Source organism: Scyliorhinus torazame, chromosome 19 (genome assembly GCF_047496885.1).
Source record: "Scyliorhinus torazame isolate Kashiwa2021f chromosome 19, sScyTor2.1, whole genome shotgun sequence".
NCBI lineage: Eukaryota > Metazoa > Chordata > Chondrichthyes > Carcharhiniformes > Scyliorhinidae > Scyliorhinus > Scyliorhinus torazame.
This window is the reverse complement of record NC_092725.1, coordinates 27,791,887-27,810,985: the sequence shown is the minus strand read 5'-3', so window position 1 is coordinate 27,810,985 and position 19,099 is coordinate 27,791,887. Positions and strand designations below refer to the sequence as shown.

The 19,099-nt window shown below is 55.6% G+C and overlaps 1 protein-coding gene across 1 annotated transcript in view; it reads right to left on the bottom strand.

Annotated features, from left to right (window-relative positions):
• LOC140396069 (syntaxin-4-like) overlaps positions 1-7,963 on the bottom strand; it is a 148,564-nt gene extending 140,601 nt beyond the window's left edge. Inside the window, exon 1 of the mRNA XM_072484167.1 lies at positions 7,887-7,963. Coding sequence (XP_072340268.1) covers positions 7,887-7,919 — 33 coding nt within the window. The 5' untranslated portion in view covers positions 7,920-7,963. The remainder of the gene's footprint in view (positions 1-7,886) is intronic.
• Between the last annotated feature and the right edge of the window lie 11,136 nt (positions 7,964-19,099).

Below are 19,099 nucleotides of genomic sequence, written 5' to 3'. Positions count from 1 at the left end.
CTAGCGCCAGGAGGCATGAGAGAGAGGGGGCCGCGGCGCATCTCCCAGTGGGGGGGGGGAACGCCTGGCCCCGGGGAGGGGGGTCGGGACCGGGAGGGGATGATAATGAGAAGGAAGGGAAGGGCTCGAGATGGAACAAGATGGCGCCGCAAGCAGCCACTTTGGAGGGTCCCTTAACAAAGGGAAAGCCCAGAATGGGGAAAACAACAGGCATGGCTAGGGAACTGGGACTGTTCATGGAGTGGATGGGGGCGGTGGACCCATGGCTGTTCCTGCACCCAGGTAAGAAGCGATTCTCAGTCTTCTCACCAGTACACAGAGTCTACACCCGTATCGACTTCTTTGCAGGGGGATCGGTGCTTCCCGAGAAAGTCAGAGCGGAATACTCCGCGGTCCTAACACTTCGCGATTGAAATACTCCGCGATTGTAATGTCCGACCACGCTCCACACAACACGGATGTGAGGTGGGAGGTGGGTCGTGCCCAGCGTCTCACGTGGAGTTTGGACATGGCCCTCTTGGCCGAGAAGATCTTCTGCCAAAAAACATCACAGGCCATAGGCTATTACGTTACTAACAACCGGAATGAGGGAGCCTCACCTTCCACGTTTTGGGAGACACTGAAGGCTGTGATTAGAGGAGAAATTATCACCTTACGGTTCGTAGAGACCAGGATGGGAGGGCGGCCAGGCAACAGCTGGTCGACTTCATTCTGGAGGTCGGCAGAAAATACTCTGAAGAACTGCTGGCGGAGAGGAAAAAGCTACCGATGGACTTTTAACCTGCTCTCCACCAGGAAATCAGTGCATCAACTCCGCCAGACACGGGGGACCTTCTACGAACACAGAGAAAAGGCTGGCCGCCTACTGGCTCACCAGCTGAGAAAGCAGCCTTGAGGGGAATAGCCCAGGTGAAGGACAGCAGAGGCAGGCTGCTAACCGAACCAAAAAAGGTCAACCAAGCATTTGAGGCCTTCTCCCGAGGGCTGTACACCTCTGAGACCCCCGACAGGGACTCGGGAATGAAACAGTTCATCAATGGACTGGACATGCCAGTCATGTGGGATGATAGGTTGAGGGAGCAGGAAGCACCAATAGAACTGGTTGATGGAGAGTATCAGCTCCATGCAGGCGGGGAAGACGCCGGGACCTGACTGGTTCCTGGTGGACTTCTACAAAAGATTTGCACCGAGCCTGTGGGAGATGTTCGCAGACTCGCTAGCGAGGAGCACCCCGACTGCAACACTAACAGGCCACAATATCGCTGATACCCAAGAAAGACAAAACCCAACGGAATTAGGATCATACAGACCCAGTTTGCTGCTCAATGTGGAAGTGAAAATACTCGCAAAAGTCCTGGCCAAGAGACAGGATGACTGCGTGCCCCAGGTGATCGTGTCCTTGGACGTAAAGTCGAATGGAAGTACCTCATTGAGGTACTAGAACGGCATAGAACACAGAACATAGAACAGTACAGCACAGTACAGGCCCTTCGGCCCACAATGCTGTGCCGACCATTTATCCTAACCTAAGATCAACCTAACCTACACACCTTCAAATTACTGCTGTCCACGTGCCTGTCTAAGAGTCGCTTAAATGTCCCTAATGACTCTGACTCCACCACCTCCGCTGGCAGTGCATTCCACACACCCACCACTCTCTGTGTAATGAACCTACCTCTGACATCTCCCCTACACCTTCCTCCAATCACCTTCAAATTCTGTCCCCTCGTGACAGCCATTTCCTCCCTGGGGAAAAGTCTCTGGCTCTCCAATCTATCCATGCCTCTCATCACCTTGTACACCTCCATCAAGTCACCTCTCTGCCTTCTTCGCTCCAGTGAGAAAAGCCCAGCTCCCTCAACCCTTCTTCATAAGACATGCCCTCCAGTCCAGGCAGCATCCTGGGAAATCTCCTGTGCACCCTCTCCAAAGCATCCACATCCTTCCTATAATGAGGCGACCAGAACTGGACACAATATTCCAAGTGTGGTCTAATTAGAGATTTAGGCGCGGGTCGGAGTTCACCTAGTGGGTGAACCGCCCAAGGCGAGCTTTCGGACCAACACCAGCAGTTCGGAATACTTCCAGCTGCACAGAGGCATCAGGCAGCGATACCCGCCGTCTCTCCTTTTGATCGCCCCTGGCAATTGAACCCGCGCCGATCGCCCTACGAGACGCGAGAGGCTGGAAGGGCACCTGAAGAAGAGGCAGAGAGCACAGAGTCTCACTCTCTGCGGACGACCTGCTGCTCTACACCTCGGAACTGCTAAGCGGCATGAATTAAAATCGCAAAGCTTCTGGAAGAGTTTGGGGCCTTCCCGAGCGGCAAACCCAAACTGGGCAAAAGTGACGTTTTCCCGGGGAATCCATATTCCAAACCAAATTCTGCTACCTGGGGATCGAGATAGCTCTCAAGTGGAATCTGACCAGATTAGAGGAGGAAGTTAACAAGGGCCTGTAGAGATGGGATGCATTCCCGCTTTCCCGGGCGGTGGGGGGGCCCCGCTTTCCCTGGTGGGGAGAGGGGGGGGGGGGTAAACAACACTGCAAAGGAGGAGAATCAGGGGAGGCCGGACCCTGCCGAACCTGCAATACTCCCTCTGGGCAGCCACGGCCAAGAGAGTGGGGAGATGAGTAAAGGAACCAAACACAGAATGGGTGAGGATGGAGGAGTCCTCCTGCACGGGAATGACTCTCCGAGCCCTCGCCACAACAGCACTCACATCCCCATCGGCCAAACACTCAACCAGCCCAGTGGTAGCAGCAACACTAAGAAGCAGGAACCAGACGAGGCAGCACTTCGGTCTAACAAAGAAATGTACAGCACAGGAACAGGCCCTTCGGCCCTCCAAGCCTCTGCCGACCATGCTGCCCGACTAAACTACAATCTTCTACACTTCCTGGGTCCGTATCCCTCTATTCCCATCCTATTCATGTATTTGTCAAGATGCCCCTTAAATGTCACTATCGTCCCTGCTTCCACTACCTCCTCCGGTAGTGAGTTCCAGGCACCCACTACCCTCTGCGTAAAAAACTTGCCTCGTACATCTACTCTAAGCCTTGCCCCTCTCACCTTAAACCTATGCCCCCTAGTAATTGACCCCTCTACCCTGGGGAAAAGCCTCTGACTATCCACTCTGTCTATGCCCCTCATAATTTTGTATACCTCTATCAGGTCGCCCCTCAACCTCCTTCGTTCCAGTGAGAACAAACCGAGTTTATTCAACCGCTCCTCATAGCTTATGCCCTCCATACCAGGCAACATTCTGGTAAATCTCTTCTGCACCCTCTCTAAAGCCTCCACATCCTTCTGGTAGTGTGGCGACCAGAGTTGAACACTATACTCCAAGTGTGGCCTAACTAAGGTTCTATACAGCTGCAACATGACTTGCCAATTCTTATACTCAATGCCCCGGCCAATGAAGGCAAGCATGCCGTATGCCTTCTTGACTACCTTCTCCACCTGTGTTGCCCCTTTCAATGACCTGTGGACCTGTACTCCTAGATCTCTTTGACTTTCAATACTCTTGAGGGTTCTACCATTCACTGTATATTCCCTCCCTGCATTAGACCTTCCAAAATGCATTACCTCACATTTGTCTGGATTAAACTCCATCTGCCATCTCTCCACCCAAGTCTAACCGAGGTTTCCACCATGGCCCCCATCTGCGGCAACCGCGGGATTCCCCAGCCATGCTAGATGCCACCTTTAAGAGTTCAAGACGGGACAGGGGAACACTAGGGGTCAGGGGCTTCTACACAGGGGACAGACTAGTGACCTTGGAAGAGCTGACAGAGAAACTGGAACGACCAAACAGACAACTCCGACATTGCAAATCAAAAACTTTCCCCACAAGGAGATGACAAGGTACCCCAGGGCCCCGAGAGACACAATGTTGGAGGGACTACTGGACGTGGACAGTCTGGAAAAGGGGAACTGCAGGCACATATACGGACGACTTTTAGAAAGGACATGCTTAGCTTAGGGGCGCTGGAGGAGAAGTTTGGGCTACCCCCGGGAAACGCTTTCAGGTACATGCAAGTGAGGGCGTTTGTGAGGCGACAGGTGAGGGAATTTCCGCTACTCCCGGCACAGGGGATTCAAGACAGGGTGATTTCGGGCGTATGGGTCGGGGAGGGCAAGGTGTCGGCGATATACCAGGAGATGAAAGAAGAGGGGAAAGCTTTGGTAGAGGAGCTGAAAGGTAAATGGGAGGAGGAGCTGGGTGAGGAGATTGAAGAGGGGCTATGGGCTGACACCCTAAGTAGGGTTAATTCCTCTTCCTCTTGCGCCAGGCTTAGCCTGATACAATTTAAGGTGGTTCACAGAGCGCATATGACGGGGGCGAGGCCGAGCAGGTTCTTTGGGGTGGAGGACAGATGTGGAAGGTGCTCAGGGAGCCCGGCGAACCATGTCCATATGTTTTGGTCATGCCCGGCACTGGAGGAGTTCTGGAGGGGAGTGGTGGGAACAATATCTCAGGTGGTGAAAGTCCGGGTCAAGCCAAGCTGGGGGCTAGCAATATTTGGAGTAGTGGACGAACCGGGAGTGCAGGAGGCGAAAGAGGCCGGCATTCTGGCCTTTGCGTCCCTAGTAGCCCGGCGAAGGATCTTGCTAATGTGGATGGAGGCGAAGCCCCCCAGCATGGAGGCCTGGATAAATGATATGGCTGGGTTCATAAAGTTGGAGAGGATAAAGTTTGCCTTGAGAGGGTCTGCGCAGGGGTTCTACAGGCGGTGGCAACCGTTCCTAGACTATCTCGCGGAGCGTTAGAGGAAGGTCGGACAGCAGCAGCAACCCGGGGGGGGGGGGGGGGGGGGGGGGGGGGTTCTCTGGGGGGCATTTGAACAAGAAAACACATGATTGATCCGGAAACTGACATGTACGGGAAGAATCCAATGTACAAGTTCTGTATCTTATTGACTTGCCATGTTCATGTCTTGCCACGTAAGTTCTCTTTCTTTTCTTTGTTACGGGGGGGGGGGGGGTTTGTTTGCAAGGTGGAAAATATTGTTAATTAAAAATTCTTAATAAAAACATATTTTTTTTAAAAATTGACACGCTTCCCACTGGACGGAACAAGGGAGGAAGGGTTAGGGACTGATGTACAGTGGGGATTCTGGATTGAAGCACTGAGCAGGGCCAACTCCACCTCCTCCTGCGCGAGGCCTAATGCAGCTCAAAGTGGTGCACAGAGCGCACCTGACCAGAACCCGAATGAGCAGGTTCTTCCCGGAGGTGGAGGACAAATGTGAGCGGTGCCAGAGGGGCCCGGCCAACCACACCCACATGTTCTGGGCCTGTCCCAGACTTGCTGGGTTCTGGACAGACTTCCGGGTGAGGGTGGAGCCGTGCCCGAGAGCGGCAGTCTTTGGGGTATCGGAGCAGCCAGAGCGTAACATGGGGAAGGGGGCCGCGCACTCGCTTTCGCTTCCCTAATCGCACGCCGGAGAATCCCGCTCGGCAGCACCACCCACAGCTGCAGACTGGCTCGCTGACCTGTCGGAATTCCTCCACCTGGGGAGGATCAAATGCACCATCCGAGGGTCAGACGAGGACTTCCAGAAAGCGAGGAGCACAAGGAAACACCAAGGGGGAGCCCAGTGAGAGACCGACACATTGACCAGAGGGCCCAACACAAAGCCACATGAAAAAGACAAACACCAAACAAACCAGCTATGGGCCTAGGATGAGACCCAGAAATAGCAGAAGAGGGGAAGTAGGGGCACTCAATGGAGGGGTGCAACATGTAAACTATTGCCGTCTCATCCATTTTTTTTTCTTTTTGTGTACAGTGTAAAAACGCAAAATTTAATTAAAACATTTTTAAAATAGGATTTGGTGATGTGTAATGAGGCAGACTTGATTCGGGAACTGAAGGTGAAGGAACCCTTAGAGAGCAGTGACCACAATATGACAGAATTTACCCTGCAGTTTGAGAGGGAGAAGCTGCAATCAGATGTAACGGTATTACAATTAAATAAAGGTAAATACAAAGACATGAGGGGGGAGGTAGCCAGAGTTGATTGGAGGTGCCTAGCAGGGAAGACAGTGGAACAGCAATGGTCGGAGTTTTTGGGGGTTATTAGGGAGACACAACAGAAATTCATCCCAAGGAGGAGGAAACATGCCAAGGGCAGGACAAGGGAGGGAAGTCAAGGACACTATTAAAGGAAAAGAAAAAGCATACAAAGTGGCGAGGATTAGTGGGAAGCCAGAGGATTGGGAAGTCTTCAAAATCGAGCAGAGGACAACTAAAAAATAAATAAGGGGCGAGGCAATGAAATATGAGTGCAAGCTAGCCAGTAATGTAAAAGAAGAGGTGAGAGAGAGGCAAGAATAGATAGATATTGGGCCACTGGAATGTGTGGCTGGAGAAGTAATAATAGGAAACAAAGAAATGGCAGAGGAACTGAATAGTTACTTTGCATCAGTCTTCACGGTGGAAGACACCAGTGGGATGCCAGAGCTCCAGGAGAGCCAGGGGGCAGAGGTGAGTGCAGTGACCATTACTGAGGAGGGGGTTCTGGGGAAACTGAAAGGTCTGAAGGTGGATAAGTCACCTGGACCGGATGGACTACACCCCAGGGTTCTAAAAGAGATAACTGAGGAAATTGTGGAGGCATTAGTGATGATCTTTCAGGAATCACTGGAGGCAGGAAGGGTCCTAGAGGACTGGAAAGTGGCTAATGTAACACCACTGTTTAAGAAGGGAGGGAGGCAGAAGACGGGAAATTATAGGCCGGTTAGCCTGACTTTGGTCATTGGTAAGATTTTCGAGTCTGTTATTAAAGATGAGATCGCGGAGTACTTGGAAGTGCATGGTAAAATAGGACTGAGTCAACACGGCTTCGTCAAGGGGAGGTCCTGTCTGACAAACCTGTTAGAGTTCTTTGAGGAGGTAACAAGGAAGTTAGACAAAGGAGAACCAGTGGACGTGATTTATCTAGATTTCCAGAAGGCCTTTGACAAGGCGCCGCATAGGAGACTGTTAAATAAGTTAAGAGCCCATGGTGTTAAGGGTAAGATCCTGGCATGGATAGAGGATTGGCTGACTGGCAGAAGGCAGAGAGTGGGGGTAAAGGGGTCCTTTTCAGGATGGCAGACGGTGACTAGTGGTGTGCCTCAGGGGTCTGTGCTGGGACCACAACGTTTCACAATACACATTACTAATGTAATGTAGGTAGCACGGTAGCATAGTGGTTAGCACTATGGCTTCATAGCGCCAGGGTCACAGGTGCAAGTTACAGTTTGCGTCACTGTCAAAGAACAAATAATACAGCACAGGAACAGGCCCTTCGGCCCTCCAAGCCTCTATCGGTCATGATACCAACCTTTGCCGAAACCCTCAGCACTTCCTTGTGCCATATCCCTCTGTATACATGTCCTATCCATGTGTTTGTCAAGATGCCTTTTGAACACCGTTAATGTATCTGCTTCCACAACCTCCCCTGGCAACGTGTTCCAGGCACTCACCACCTTCTGTGTAAAACACCGACCTTGCACATCTTCTCTAAACTGTCTGCGCAGAGTCTGCACGTTCTCCCTGTGTCTGCGTGGGTTTCCTCCGGGTGCTCCGGTTTCCTCCCACAAGTCCCGAAAGATGTGCTGTTAGGTTATTGGGACATTCACCCTCCATCTACCTGAACAGGCGCCGGAATATGGCGACTAAGGGCTTTTCATCGTATCAATAAACAGTAATCGTGTTTAAACTTACAACCCTAGTGACCGTAATTACTGTGCAGCCAGGGATCAAAGGTGTTGTGTATTTGTCAGGGCGTTTGGTTGATTAGCTTGTGTTGCGACTCCGGCGCAGGTGGGGCTGGATTTGACCGCGCACTTGCTCAGGGCGGCGTAACAACGTGCACTCGCCACACAGTCTCACCTGGTGGAAGAAAGCTTCTGTGGGATCGGCCATGTCTTGGAAGACGAGTTGACACTCTTCATCGCCGGAGTTCTCCTCATCCTGGAAAAGGGAAGGTAGACGAGGAGTGAGCAGATTGAGAGCGGGAGGTTGCGCATGCACTAAACAAAGAAATAACCGATGCATGTCGAAATGGTACAGCAGTTATCATGGGGGATTTTAATCTACATGTAGATTGGTTTAACCAGGTCGGTCAAGGCAGCCTTGAGGAGGAGTTTATAGAATGTATCCGCGATAGTTTCCTAGAACAGTATGTAATGGAACCTACGCGGGAACAAGCGGTCCTAGATCTGGTCCTGTGTGATGAGACAGGATTGATTAATGATCTCATAGTTAGGGATCCTCTCGGAAGGAGCGATCACAATATGGTGGAATTTAAAATACAGATGGAGTGTGAGAAGGTAAAATCAAACACTAGTGTTTTGTGCTGAAACAAAGGAGATTACAATGGAATGAGAGAAGAACTAGCTAAGGTAGACTGGGAGCAAAGACTTTATGGTGAAACGGTTGAGGAACAGTGGAGAACCTTCCAAGCGATTTTTCACAGTGCTCAGCAAAGGTTTATACCAACAAAAAGGAAGGACGGTAGAAAGAGGGAAAATCGACCGTGGATATCGAAGGAAATAAGGGAGAGTATCAAATTGAAGGAAAAAGCATACAAAGTAGCAAAGATTAGTGGAAGACTAGAGGACTGGGAAATATTTAGGGGGCAACAGAAAGCTACTAAAAAAGCTATAAAGAAGAGTAAGATAGGTTATGAGAGTAAACTTGCTCAGAATATAAAAACAGATAGTAAAAGTTTCTACAAATATATAAAACAAAAATGAGTGGCTAAGGTAAATATTGGTCCTTTGGAAGATGAGAAGGGAGATTTAATAATGGGAGATGAGGAAATGGTTGAGGAACTGAACAGGTTTTTTGGGTCGGTCTTCACAGTGGAAGACACAAATAACATGCCAGTGACTGATGGAAAGGAGGCTATGACAGGTGAGGACCTTGAGAGGATTGTTATCACCAAGGAGGTAATGATGGGCAAGCTAATGGGGCTAAAGGTAGACAAGTCTCCTGGACCTGATGGAATGCATCGCAGAGTGTGAAAAGAGATGGCTAGGGAAATTGCAAATGCACTAGTGCTAATTTACCAAAATTCACTAGACTCTGGGGGGGGTAACGGCGGATTGGAAATTAGCAAACGTGACACCACTGTTTAAAAAAGGAGGTAGGCAGAAAGTGGGTAATTATAGGCCAGTGAGCTTAACTTCGGTAGTAGGGAAGATGCTGGAATCTATCATCAAGGAAGAAATAGCGAGGCATCTGGATGCAAATTGTCCCATTGGGCAGACACAGCATGGGTTCATAAAGGGCAGGTCGTGCCTAACTAATTTAGTGGAATTTTGTGAGGACATTACCAGTGCGGTAGATAACGGGGAGCCAATGGATGTGGTATATCTGGATTTCCAGAAAGCCTTTGACAAGGTGCCACACAAAAGGTTGCTGCATAAGATAAAGATGCATGGCATTAAGGGGAAAGTAGTAGCATGGATAGAGGATTGGTTAATTAATAGAAAGCAAAGAGTGGGGATTAGTGGGTGTTTCTCTGGTTGGCAATCAGTAGCTAGTGGTGTCCCTCAGGGATCAGTGTTGGGCCCACAACTGTTCACAATTTACATAGATGATTTGGAGTTGGGGACCTAGGGCAATTTGTCTAAGTTTGCAGACGACACTAAGTGTTATAACCTGCCTACTGACGATTGGCTGGGGACTAATGATTATCCCACAATCCTATGGGAGTATGAACTTCCCCAATGAGGGGGGCGGAGAAACTCCTACTATAAATAAGCTGGCCAGTCCAGGAACCAGGAGGAAGGAGAAGGTAGCAAGGGAAGTTACTGCTACTACTATGTATATATTGTTACAGTAAATAAACTTTATTATTTTGTATCCTTAAAACTCGTGCTGGATTCTTCGGGGCCTTTACAAAACTGGCGACGAGGGTTAAAGTGAATAGCTGTCTACACTGCTGAAGCCACCTCCCTGGATTTTTGTTGGATACAGGTTGGAAGTTGTTTTCTATTATACCATGCCTCTGTACGGACGTTAGGATGTTTTTGATGCTGCGCTGGAAAGCTGGAACCAGTACACACAACGGATGCGTTACTATTTCCGGGCAAACAATATCACTGAAAACGAGCGCCAGGTGGTCATATTGCTCACCGCCTGCGGGCCGCATACGTTTGGGGTGATTAGGAGCCTTACGTACCCAGCTGCGCCGGACACCAAAACGTTTGACGAACTTGTGAATATAGTGGGGCAACACTTTAACCCAACCCCGTCCACGATAGTCCAGCGTTACCGGTTTAATACCGCTGAGAGGACCCCTGGAGAATCCCTTGCCGATTTTTTTATCCAGGCTACGCGGGATTGCGGAATACTGTGACTATGGTGAGACCTTGTCAGAAATGTTACGCGACCGTTTGGTTTGCGGTATTAACAATGCGGCCACCCAGAGAAAGTTGTTAGCAGAGCCAACATTGACTTTTCAACAGGCAATACAAATAGTCTTGTCCCGAGAGAGCGCAGAGCGAGGAGTACAGGAGCTACAGGGAATGGAAGTGCATGCCTTGGGGCGAAACCCTTTCCGCCCAAAAACGTCCCCCCGCACTCCTGCGGTACCTTGGGCGAGGCAACGACCAGACCGACGCCAGTGGCCATCGGACATTCCTCCCCGAAGAGAGCCTTCTCCAGAGCCAATGGATGAGGAGCCATGTCCGTGTCAGACTTGTAGGCGCCGACCCCGTCGCGGACGGCGGTCCTGGGGACGCCAGAGGCGCCGTCGTTCCGACCGAAACTGGGACCAGCCCAGGGGCCGTAACTGGGACCAGCCCAGAGGCCGTACCTTCCATGTGGCTGAACCTGCGGCGACCACTCCTGAGGATGTGGAGACGGAGGACGACTGCCTGCAGCTGCATTGTGTGGCAGCTCCCCGTGTGGCCCCCATTAAGGTGACAGTAGGGGTCAATGGCCACCCGCTTGAGATAGAGTTGGATACTGGCGCAGCGGTCTCCGTGATCGCTCAGAGGACATTCGACCGCATCAAGCAGGGTATACAGACCCTTACATTAACTGACTCACAGGCCAGGTTGGCCACCTACACGGGGGAACCACTGGACATTGCAGGAACTACAATGACCCCTGTTGTCTATGGACGCCAGGAGGGGCGTTTCCCACTTATCGTAGTGCGTGGCCATGGGCCCAGCCTGTTGGGTCGGGACTGGTTGCGCCATTTGCGGTTGCAATGGCAGCACATCCTCCAAACAGTTTCTGGAGGGTTGACTGAGGTGCTAGGACGATACCCAGAGGTATTCCAGCCTGGTCTGGGGAAAATAAAAGGGGCCGTAGCCCGTATCCAAGTTGAACCAGGAGCCACACCGCGCTATTTCCGGGCGCGCCCAGTGCCTTACGCTTTGCTCGAGAAGGTAGAAGGGGAGCTCACTCGTTTGGAGAGTTTGGGTATTATCAGGCCCGTCCGTTTTGCTGACTGGGCAGCACCAATTGTGCCAGTAATGAAGCCAGATGCCACAGTTCGCTTGTGTGGCGACTATAAACTTACAGTGAATACAGTTTCCCGACTCGACCGATACCCAATGCCTCGCATAGAGGATCTCTACGCGAAACTTGCAGGCGGACTCTCATTCACAAAATTAGATATGAGTCACGCCTACCTGCAGTTGGAGCTGGACCCTGCCTCCCGACCATATGTAACAATTAACACACACCGGGGCCTGTATGAATATACACGGTTGCCCTTTGGAGTATCCTCTGCCTGCGCTATTTTTCAACGTGTTATGGAGGGCATTTTGAGAGGTTTACCACGTGTGGCTGTCTACCTAGATGACGTGTTGATTACAGGGACGTCGGAGCAAGAACATTTGGAAAATCTGGAGGCTGTCCTTAGACGCCTTTCGGAGGCTGGAGTCCGTTTACGTCACACAAAGTGCGTATTTCAGGCAAAAGAAGTAGTCTACCTAGGTTATCGGGTGGACCGCGAGGGTCTGCACCCCGTCGCAGAGAAGGTGCGTGCAATTCAACATGCCCCCACCCCGACTGACACTTCGCATCTTCGTTCTTTTCTCGGTCTCGTAAACTATTACGGGAAGTTCCTCCCCAATCTGGCAACTACGCTGGCCCCTTTGCACCTTCTGCTAAACAAACATCACACCTGGGTTTGGGGTCAGCCGCAAGAAACCGCTTTCCGGCGGGTAAAGCAACAATTGTCGTCGTCTGGGTTACTAACCCACTATGATCCTGGAAAGCCTTTGCTCGTCACATGTGATGCATCCCCGTATGGTATTGGGGCCGTCCTGTCCCACAAGATGGAGAACGGGGCCGAGCGACCGATAGCTTTCGCCTCCCGCACATTGACTGCAGCGGAGAAGAAAGTACGCGCAGATCGAGAAGGAGGGCCTGGCAGTGGTTTTCGCGGTGAAACGCTTCCACCAGTAGGTGTACGGCCGCCATTTCACTATCGTGACTGATCATAAGCCCCTGCTGGGACTCTTCAGAGAGGATAAGCCGATACCGCCCATTGCTTCTGCACGGATCCAGCGCTGGGCTTTGTTGCTTGCTGCATACGGGTATTCTCTGGAGCACAAACCAGGTACGCAGATAGCAAATGCCGACGCACTGAGCCGATTGCCTTTATCGACCGGCCCCATGTCGACCCCCACGACCGGTGAGGTGGTCGCAACCCTAAATTTTATGGACACCTTGCCTGTCACGGCATCACAGATCCGTGAGTGGACCCAGACGGAGCCAGTCCTGTCAAAGGTTCGGCGCATAGACAGCTCCCAGGCGAGTTACGGGCATTTTCCTCCAAGCTGTCAGAGTTCAGCGTGGAAGACGGCATCCTCTTGTGGGGGACGCGTGTGATTGTCCCGGAAAAAGGCCAGGAGCTGATATTATCAGACTTGCACAATGGGCATCCGGGCATGACCAAGATGAAAATGTTGGCCCGGAGTTATGTCTGGTGGCCAGGCCTCGACACCGACATTGAGAAGATGGCCCAAAACTGCTCCATTTGCCAGGAGCATCAGAAGCTTCCGCCGGCCGCGCCCCTACATCACTGGGAATGGCCAGGGCGGCCTTGGGCACGCTTACATGCAGATTTCGCAGGCCCTTTTCAGGGATTCATGTTCCTCCTACTAATTGACGCCCAGTCCAAATGGCTGGAGGTGCATAAGATGCAGGTGACAACGTCCTGCGCAACAATTGAAAAAATGCGTTTATCATTTAGCACGCATGGCCTCCCCGAGGTGCTGGTCACGGATAATGGCACTCCATTCACGAGTGAGGAGTTTGCTAGGTTTACAAAGATGAACGGCATCCGCCATATCCGCACTGCCCCTTACCACCCGGCTTCAAATGGGTTGCAGACATTCAAAAGAGGCCTAAAGAAGCAGTCTTCCGGATCAATGGACACGAGACTGGCTCGGTTTTTGTTTACGTATAGGACCACCCCCCATACAGTGACTGGGGTAGCTCCCGCAGAACTCCTAATGGGCCGGAGACTTCGCACCCGCCTTCGTATGGTCTTCCCGGACATTGGCGCTAAAGTACGCCGCACACAAGAACGGCAGGGACAGGGATTTTCTCGGCATCGTCCGATTCGGCAGTTTGCGCCCGGTGACCCAGTATTCGTGCGGAATTTTGCTGATGGTGCCCAATGGGTTCCTGGGGTAATCTTTCGCCAAACGGGCCCTATATCGTACCAAGTGCAAGCCCAGGGTCGTCTCCAGCGAAAACATGTAGACCACGTCCGGTCCAGAAGATCATCCCCGCAAAAGATTCCCCGCCCCCGGAGCTCAGTTCAACAGCGGCAAAGACCAGAAACAAGGGAAGGTAGTCCTCCAAATCTTCCACTGGTGCCTCACTCGAAGCCTGCGCAGGTCGTTACGGGACCGAATGGGGACAGAGACGCTGACATGACGGAGGCAGCAGACTCTGACTCCGAGATGGAGACACAGGATGAATCAGAGGGGGAATCCTCGGGTCCACAGGCCGTGGATGTACAACCGCGCCGTTCATCACGGAAGCGCCGGTCTCCGTCTCGTTATACGCCGCCTGATCCAGCGCCGCGTGCAAATGGCGTCCGCCTGCGGCCAAACGAGTTCGACGCCTTCCTTCGCCAGGGCCTACGGTGGATTCCTTGGACTTTGGGGGGGGAGGGATGTTATAACCTGCCTACTGACGATTGGCTGGGGACTAATGATTATCCCACAATCCTATGGGAGTATGAACTTCCCCAATGAGGGGGGCGGAGAAACTCCTAGTATAAATAAGCTGGCCAGTCCAGGAACCAGGAGGAAGGAGAAGGTAGCAAGGGAAGTTACTACTACTACTACTACTATGTATATATTGTTATAGTAAATAAACGTTATTATTTTGTATCCTTAAAACTCGTGCTGGATTCTTCGGGCCTTTACAAAACTAAGATAAGTAGTAAAGCAAAAAGTGCAGAGGATGGCGGAAGTCTGCAGAGGGATTTGGATAGGCTAAGTGAATGGGCCAGGGTCTGGCAGATGGAATACAATGTTGACAAATGTGAGGTTATCCATTTTGGTAGGAATAACAGCAAAAGGGATTATTTAAATGATAAAATATTAAAACATGCTGCTGTGCAGAGAGACCTGGGTGTGCTAGTGCATGAGTCGCAAAAAGTTGGTTTACAGGTGCAACAGGCGATTAAGAAGGCAAATGGAATTTTGTCCTTCATTGCTCGAGGGATGGAGTTTAAGACTAGGGAGGTTATGCTGCAACTGTATAAGGTGTTAGTGAGGCCACACCTGGAGTATTGTGTTAAGTTTTGGTCTCCTTACTTGAGAAAGGACGTACTGGCACTGGAGGGTGTGCAGAGGAGATTCACTAGGTTAATCCCAGAGCTGAAGGGGTTGGATTACGAGGAGAGGTTGAGTAGACTGGGACTGTACTCGTTGGAATTTAGAAGGATGAGGGGGGATCTTATAGAAACATATAAGATTATGAAGGGAATAGATAGGATAGATGCGGGCAGGTTGTTTCCACTGGCGGGTGAAAGCAGAACTAGGGGGCATAGCCTCAAAATAAGGGGAAGTAGATTTCGGACTGAGTTTAGGAGGAACTTCTTCACCCAAAGGGTTGTGAATCGATGGAATTCCTTGCCCAGTGAAGCAGTTGAGCCTCCTTCATTCAATGTTTTTAAGATAAAGATAGATAGTTTTTTGAAGAATAAAGGGATTAATGGTTATGGTGTTTGGGCCGGAAAGTGGAGCTGGGGGGGGGGGCGGCGGGAGGGAGGGAGAGGGAGAGGGAGAGGGGGGGGGGGAAGAGGGAGAGGGGGGGGGGGGAGAAGAGGGAGAGGGAGAGGGGGGGGGGGGGAGAAGAGGGAGAGGGAGAGGGGGGGGGGGAGAAGAGGGAGAGGGAGAGGGGGGGGGGGGAGAAGAGGGAGAGGGAGAGGGGGGGGGGGGGAGAAGAGGGAGAGGGAGAGGGGGGGGGGGGGAAAGAGGGAGAGGGGGGGGGGGGGAAAGAGGGAGAGGGGGGGGGGGGAAAGAGGGAGAGGGGGGGGGGAAAGAGGGAGAGGGGGGGGGGGGGAAAGAGGGAGAGGGGGGGGGGGGAAAGAGGGAGAGGGGGGGGGGGAAAGAGGGAGAGGGGGGGGGGGGAAAGAGGGAGAGGGGGGGGGGGGAAAGAGGGAGAGGGGGGGGAAAGAGGGAGAGGGGGGGGGAAAGAGGGAGAGGGGGGGGGAAAGAGGGAGAGGGGGGGGGAAAGAGGGAGAGGGGGGGGGAAAGAGGGAGAGGGGGGGGAAAGAGGGAGAGGGGGGGGGAAAGAGGGAGAGGGGGAAAAGAGGGAGAGGGGGGGGGGGAAAGAGGGAGAGGGAGAGGGGGGGGGGAAGAGGGAGAGGGAGAGGGGGGGGGGAAGAGGGAGAGGGGGGGGAAGAGGGAGAGGGAGAGGGGGGGGGGAAGAGGGAGAGGGAGAGGGGGGGGGAAGAGGGAGAGGGAGAGGAAGAGGGAGAGGGAGAGGGGGGGGGAAGAGGGAGAGGGGGGGGAAGAGGGAGAGGGAGAGGAAGAGGGAGAGGGAGAGGGGGGGGGAAGAGGGAGAGGGGGGGGAAGAGGGAGAGGGAGAGGAAGAGGGAGAGGGAGAGGGGGGGGGAAGAGGGAGAGGGGGGGGAAGAGGGAGAGGGAGAGGGAGAGGGAGAGGGGGGGGGAAGAGGGAGAGGGGGGGGAAGAGGGAGAGGGGGGGGAAGAGGGAGAGGGGGGGGAAGAGGGAGAGGGAGAGGGGGGGGAAGAGGGAGAGGAGAGGGGGGGGAAGAGGGAGAGGGGGGGAAGGGAGGGAGAGGGGGGGGGAAGAGGGAGAGGGAGAGGGGGGGGAAGAGGGAGAGGGAGAGGGGGGGGAAGAGGGAGAGGGAGAGGGGGGGGAAGAGGGAGAGGGAGAGGGGGGGAAGAGGGAGAGGGAGAGGGGGGGAAGAGGGAGAGGGAGAGGGGGGGAGAGGAGAGGGAGAGGGAGAGGGGGGGAAGAGGGAGAGGGAGAGGGGGGGGAAGAGGAGAGGGAGAGGGGGGAAGAGGGAGAGGGAGAGGGGGGGAAGAGGGAGAGGGAGAGGGGGGGAAGAGGAGAGGAGGAGAGGGAAGAGGGAGAGGGAGAGGGGGGGAAGAGGGAGAGGGAGAGGGGGAAGAGGGAGAGGGAGAGGGGGGGAAGAGGGAGAGGAGAGGGGGGAAGAGGGAGAGGGAGAGGGGGGGAAGAGGGAGAGGGAGAGGGGGGGAAGAGGGAGAGGGAGAGGGGGGGAAGAGGGAGAGGGAGAGGGGGGGAAGAGGAGAGGGAGAGGGGGGGGAAGAGGGAGAGGGAGAGGGGGGGGGAAGAGGAGAGGGAGAGGGGGGGGGAAGAGGGAGAGGGGGGGGAGAGGAGAGGGAGGGGGGGGGAAGAGGGAGAGGGAGAGGGGGGGGAAGAGGGAGAGGAGAGGGGGGGAAGAGGGAGAGGGGAGGGGAGGGGGGGGGGAAGAGGGAGAGGGGGGGGGGAGAGGGAGAGGGGGGGGAAGAGGGAGAGGGGGGAGTGGGGGGGGGAGAGGGAGAGGGGGGGGGGGGGAGAGGGAGTGGGGGGGGGGGGGAAGGGGGGGGAGTGGGGGGGGGGGGGAAGAGGGGAGGGGGGGGGGGGAAGAGGGAGGGGGGGGGGGGGTTGAGGGAGAGGGGGGGGGGGGGAAGAGGGGAGAGGGTGGGGGGGGGGGTGGGGGGGGGGGGGGAGGGAGAGGGGGGGGGGGTTGTGGGAGGGGGGGTGAGGGTGGGGGGGGGGGGAGAGGGGGGGGAGAGGGAGAGGGGGAGGTGGGGAAGTGGGAGAGGGGGGGGAAGAGGGAGTGGGGGGGGGGGGAGAGGGAGGGGGGGAGGGGAGAGGGGGGGAGGGGGAGGGGGGGGAAGAGGGTGAGGGGGGGGGAAGAGGGGAGAGGGGGGGGAAGAGGGTGAGGGGGGGAAGGGGAGTGGGGGGGGATGAGGGAGGGGGGGGAAGAGGGGAGGAGGGGGGGGAGAGGGGAGGGGGGGAAGAGGGAGGGGGGGGGGAAGAGGGAGAGGGGGGGGAGGAGGAGAGGGGGGGAAGAGGGTGAGGGGGAGGAAGGGAGGGGGGAAGAGGGAGAGGGAGAGGGGGGAGAGGAGAGGGAGAGGGGGGGAGAGGGAGAGGGAGGGGGAAGAGGGAGAGGGGGAAGAGGGAGAGGGGGGGGGAAGAGGAGAGGGGGGGGAAGAGGGAGAGGGGGGGAGAGGGAGAGGGAGGGGGGGGAAGAGGGAGAGGGGGGGGAAGAGGGAGAGGGGGAGAGGGAGGGGAAGAGGGAGAGGAGGGGGGGGAAGAGGAGAGGGGGGGGAGGGAGAGGAGAGGGGGGGGAGAGGGAGAGGGAGAGGGGGAAGAGGGAGAGGGGGGAGAGGGGGGGGAAGAGGGAGAGGTGGGGGGGAGAGGGAGAGGGGGGGGAAGAGGGAGAGGGGGGGGAAGAGGGAGAGGGGAGGGGGGGAAGAGGGAGAGGGAGAGGGGGGGGGGAAGAGGGAGAGGGGGGGGAAGAGGGAGAGGGAAGAGGGAGGGGAGAGGGAGAGGGAGAGGGGGGGGGAAGAGGGAGAGGGGGGGGGGGAAGAGGGAGAGGGGGGGGGAAGAGGGGGGGGGAAGAGGGGGGGGGGAGAAGAGGGGGAGAGGGGGGGGAAGAGGGGGGGAGAGGGGGGGGAGAGGGGGGGGGAAGAGGGAGAGGGGGGGGGGGAAGAGGGGGGGGAAGAGGGAGGGGGGGGGAAAGAGGGGAGAGGGGGGGAAAGAGGGAGAGGGGGGGGGAAGAGGGGGGGGGGGAAGGGGAGGGGGGGGAAGAGAGGGGGGGGAAGAGGGAGAGGGGGGGGGGAAGAGGGAGGGGGGGAAGAGGGAGAGGGGGGGAAAGAGGGAGAGGGGGGGGGAAAGAGGAGAGGGGGGGGAAAGAGGGGGGGGGGGGAAGAGGGAGAGGGGGGGGGAAAGAGGGAGAGGGGGGGGGGAAGAGGGGGGGAGAGGGGGGGGGAAGAGGGAGAGGGGGGGGGGGAAAGAGGGAGAGGGGGGGGGAAGAGGGGGGGAGAGGGGGGGGGAAGTGGGGAGGGAGGGGGGGGGAAGAGGGGGGAGAGGGGGGGGGGTTGGGGAGGGAAGAGGGGGGGGGGGAAGAGGGGGGGGGGGAAGAGGGAGAGGGGGGGGGGGAAGAGGGAGAGGGGGGGGGAAGAGGGAGAGGGGGGGAAGAGGGAGGGAGTGGGGGGGGAAGAGGGAGAGGGGGGGGGAAGAGGAGAGGGGGGGGGAGAGGGAGAGGGAGAGGGGGGGAAGAGGGAGGGAGAGGGGGGGGAGAGGGAAGAGGGGGGGGGGAGAGGGAGAAGTGGAGAGGGGGGGGGAAGAGGGGAGGGGGGGAGGGAGAGGAGGGGGGGAAGAGGGAGAGGGAGAGGGGGGGAAGAGGGGGAGGGAAGAGGGAGAGGGGGGAAGAGGGAGAGGGGGAAGAGGGGGGTGGGGGAAGAGGGAGAGGGAGGGGGGGAAGAGGGAGAGGGAGAGGGGGGGAAGAGGGAGAGGGTGGGGAGAGGGAGAGGGGGAAGAGGGAGAGGGGGGGGGAGAGGGAGGGGGGGGAAGAGGGAGGGGAGGGGAGAGGGGGGGTGAGGGGGAAGAGGGAGAGGGGGGGGGATGAGAGG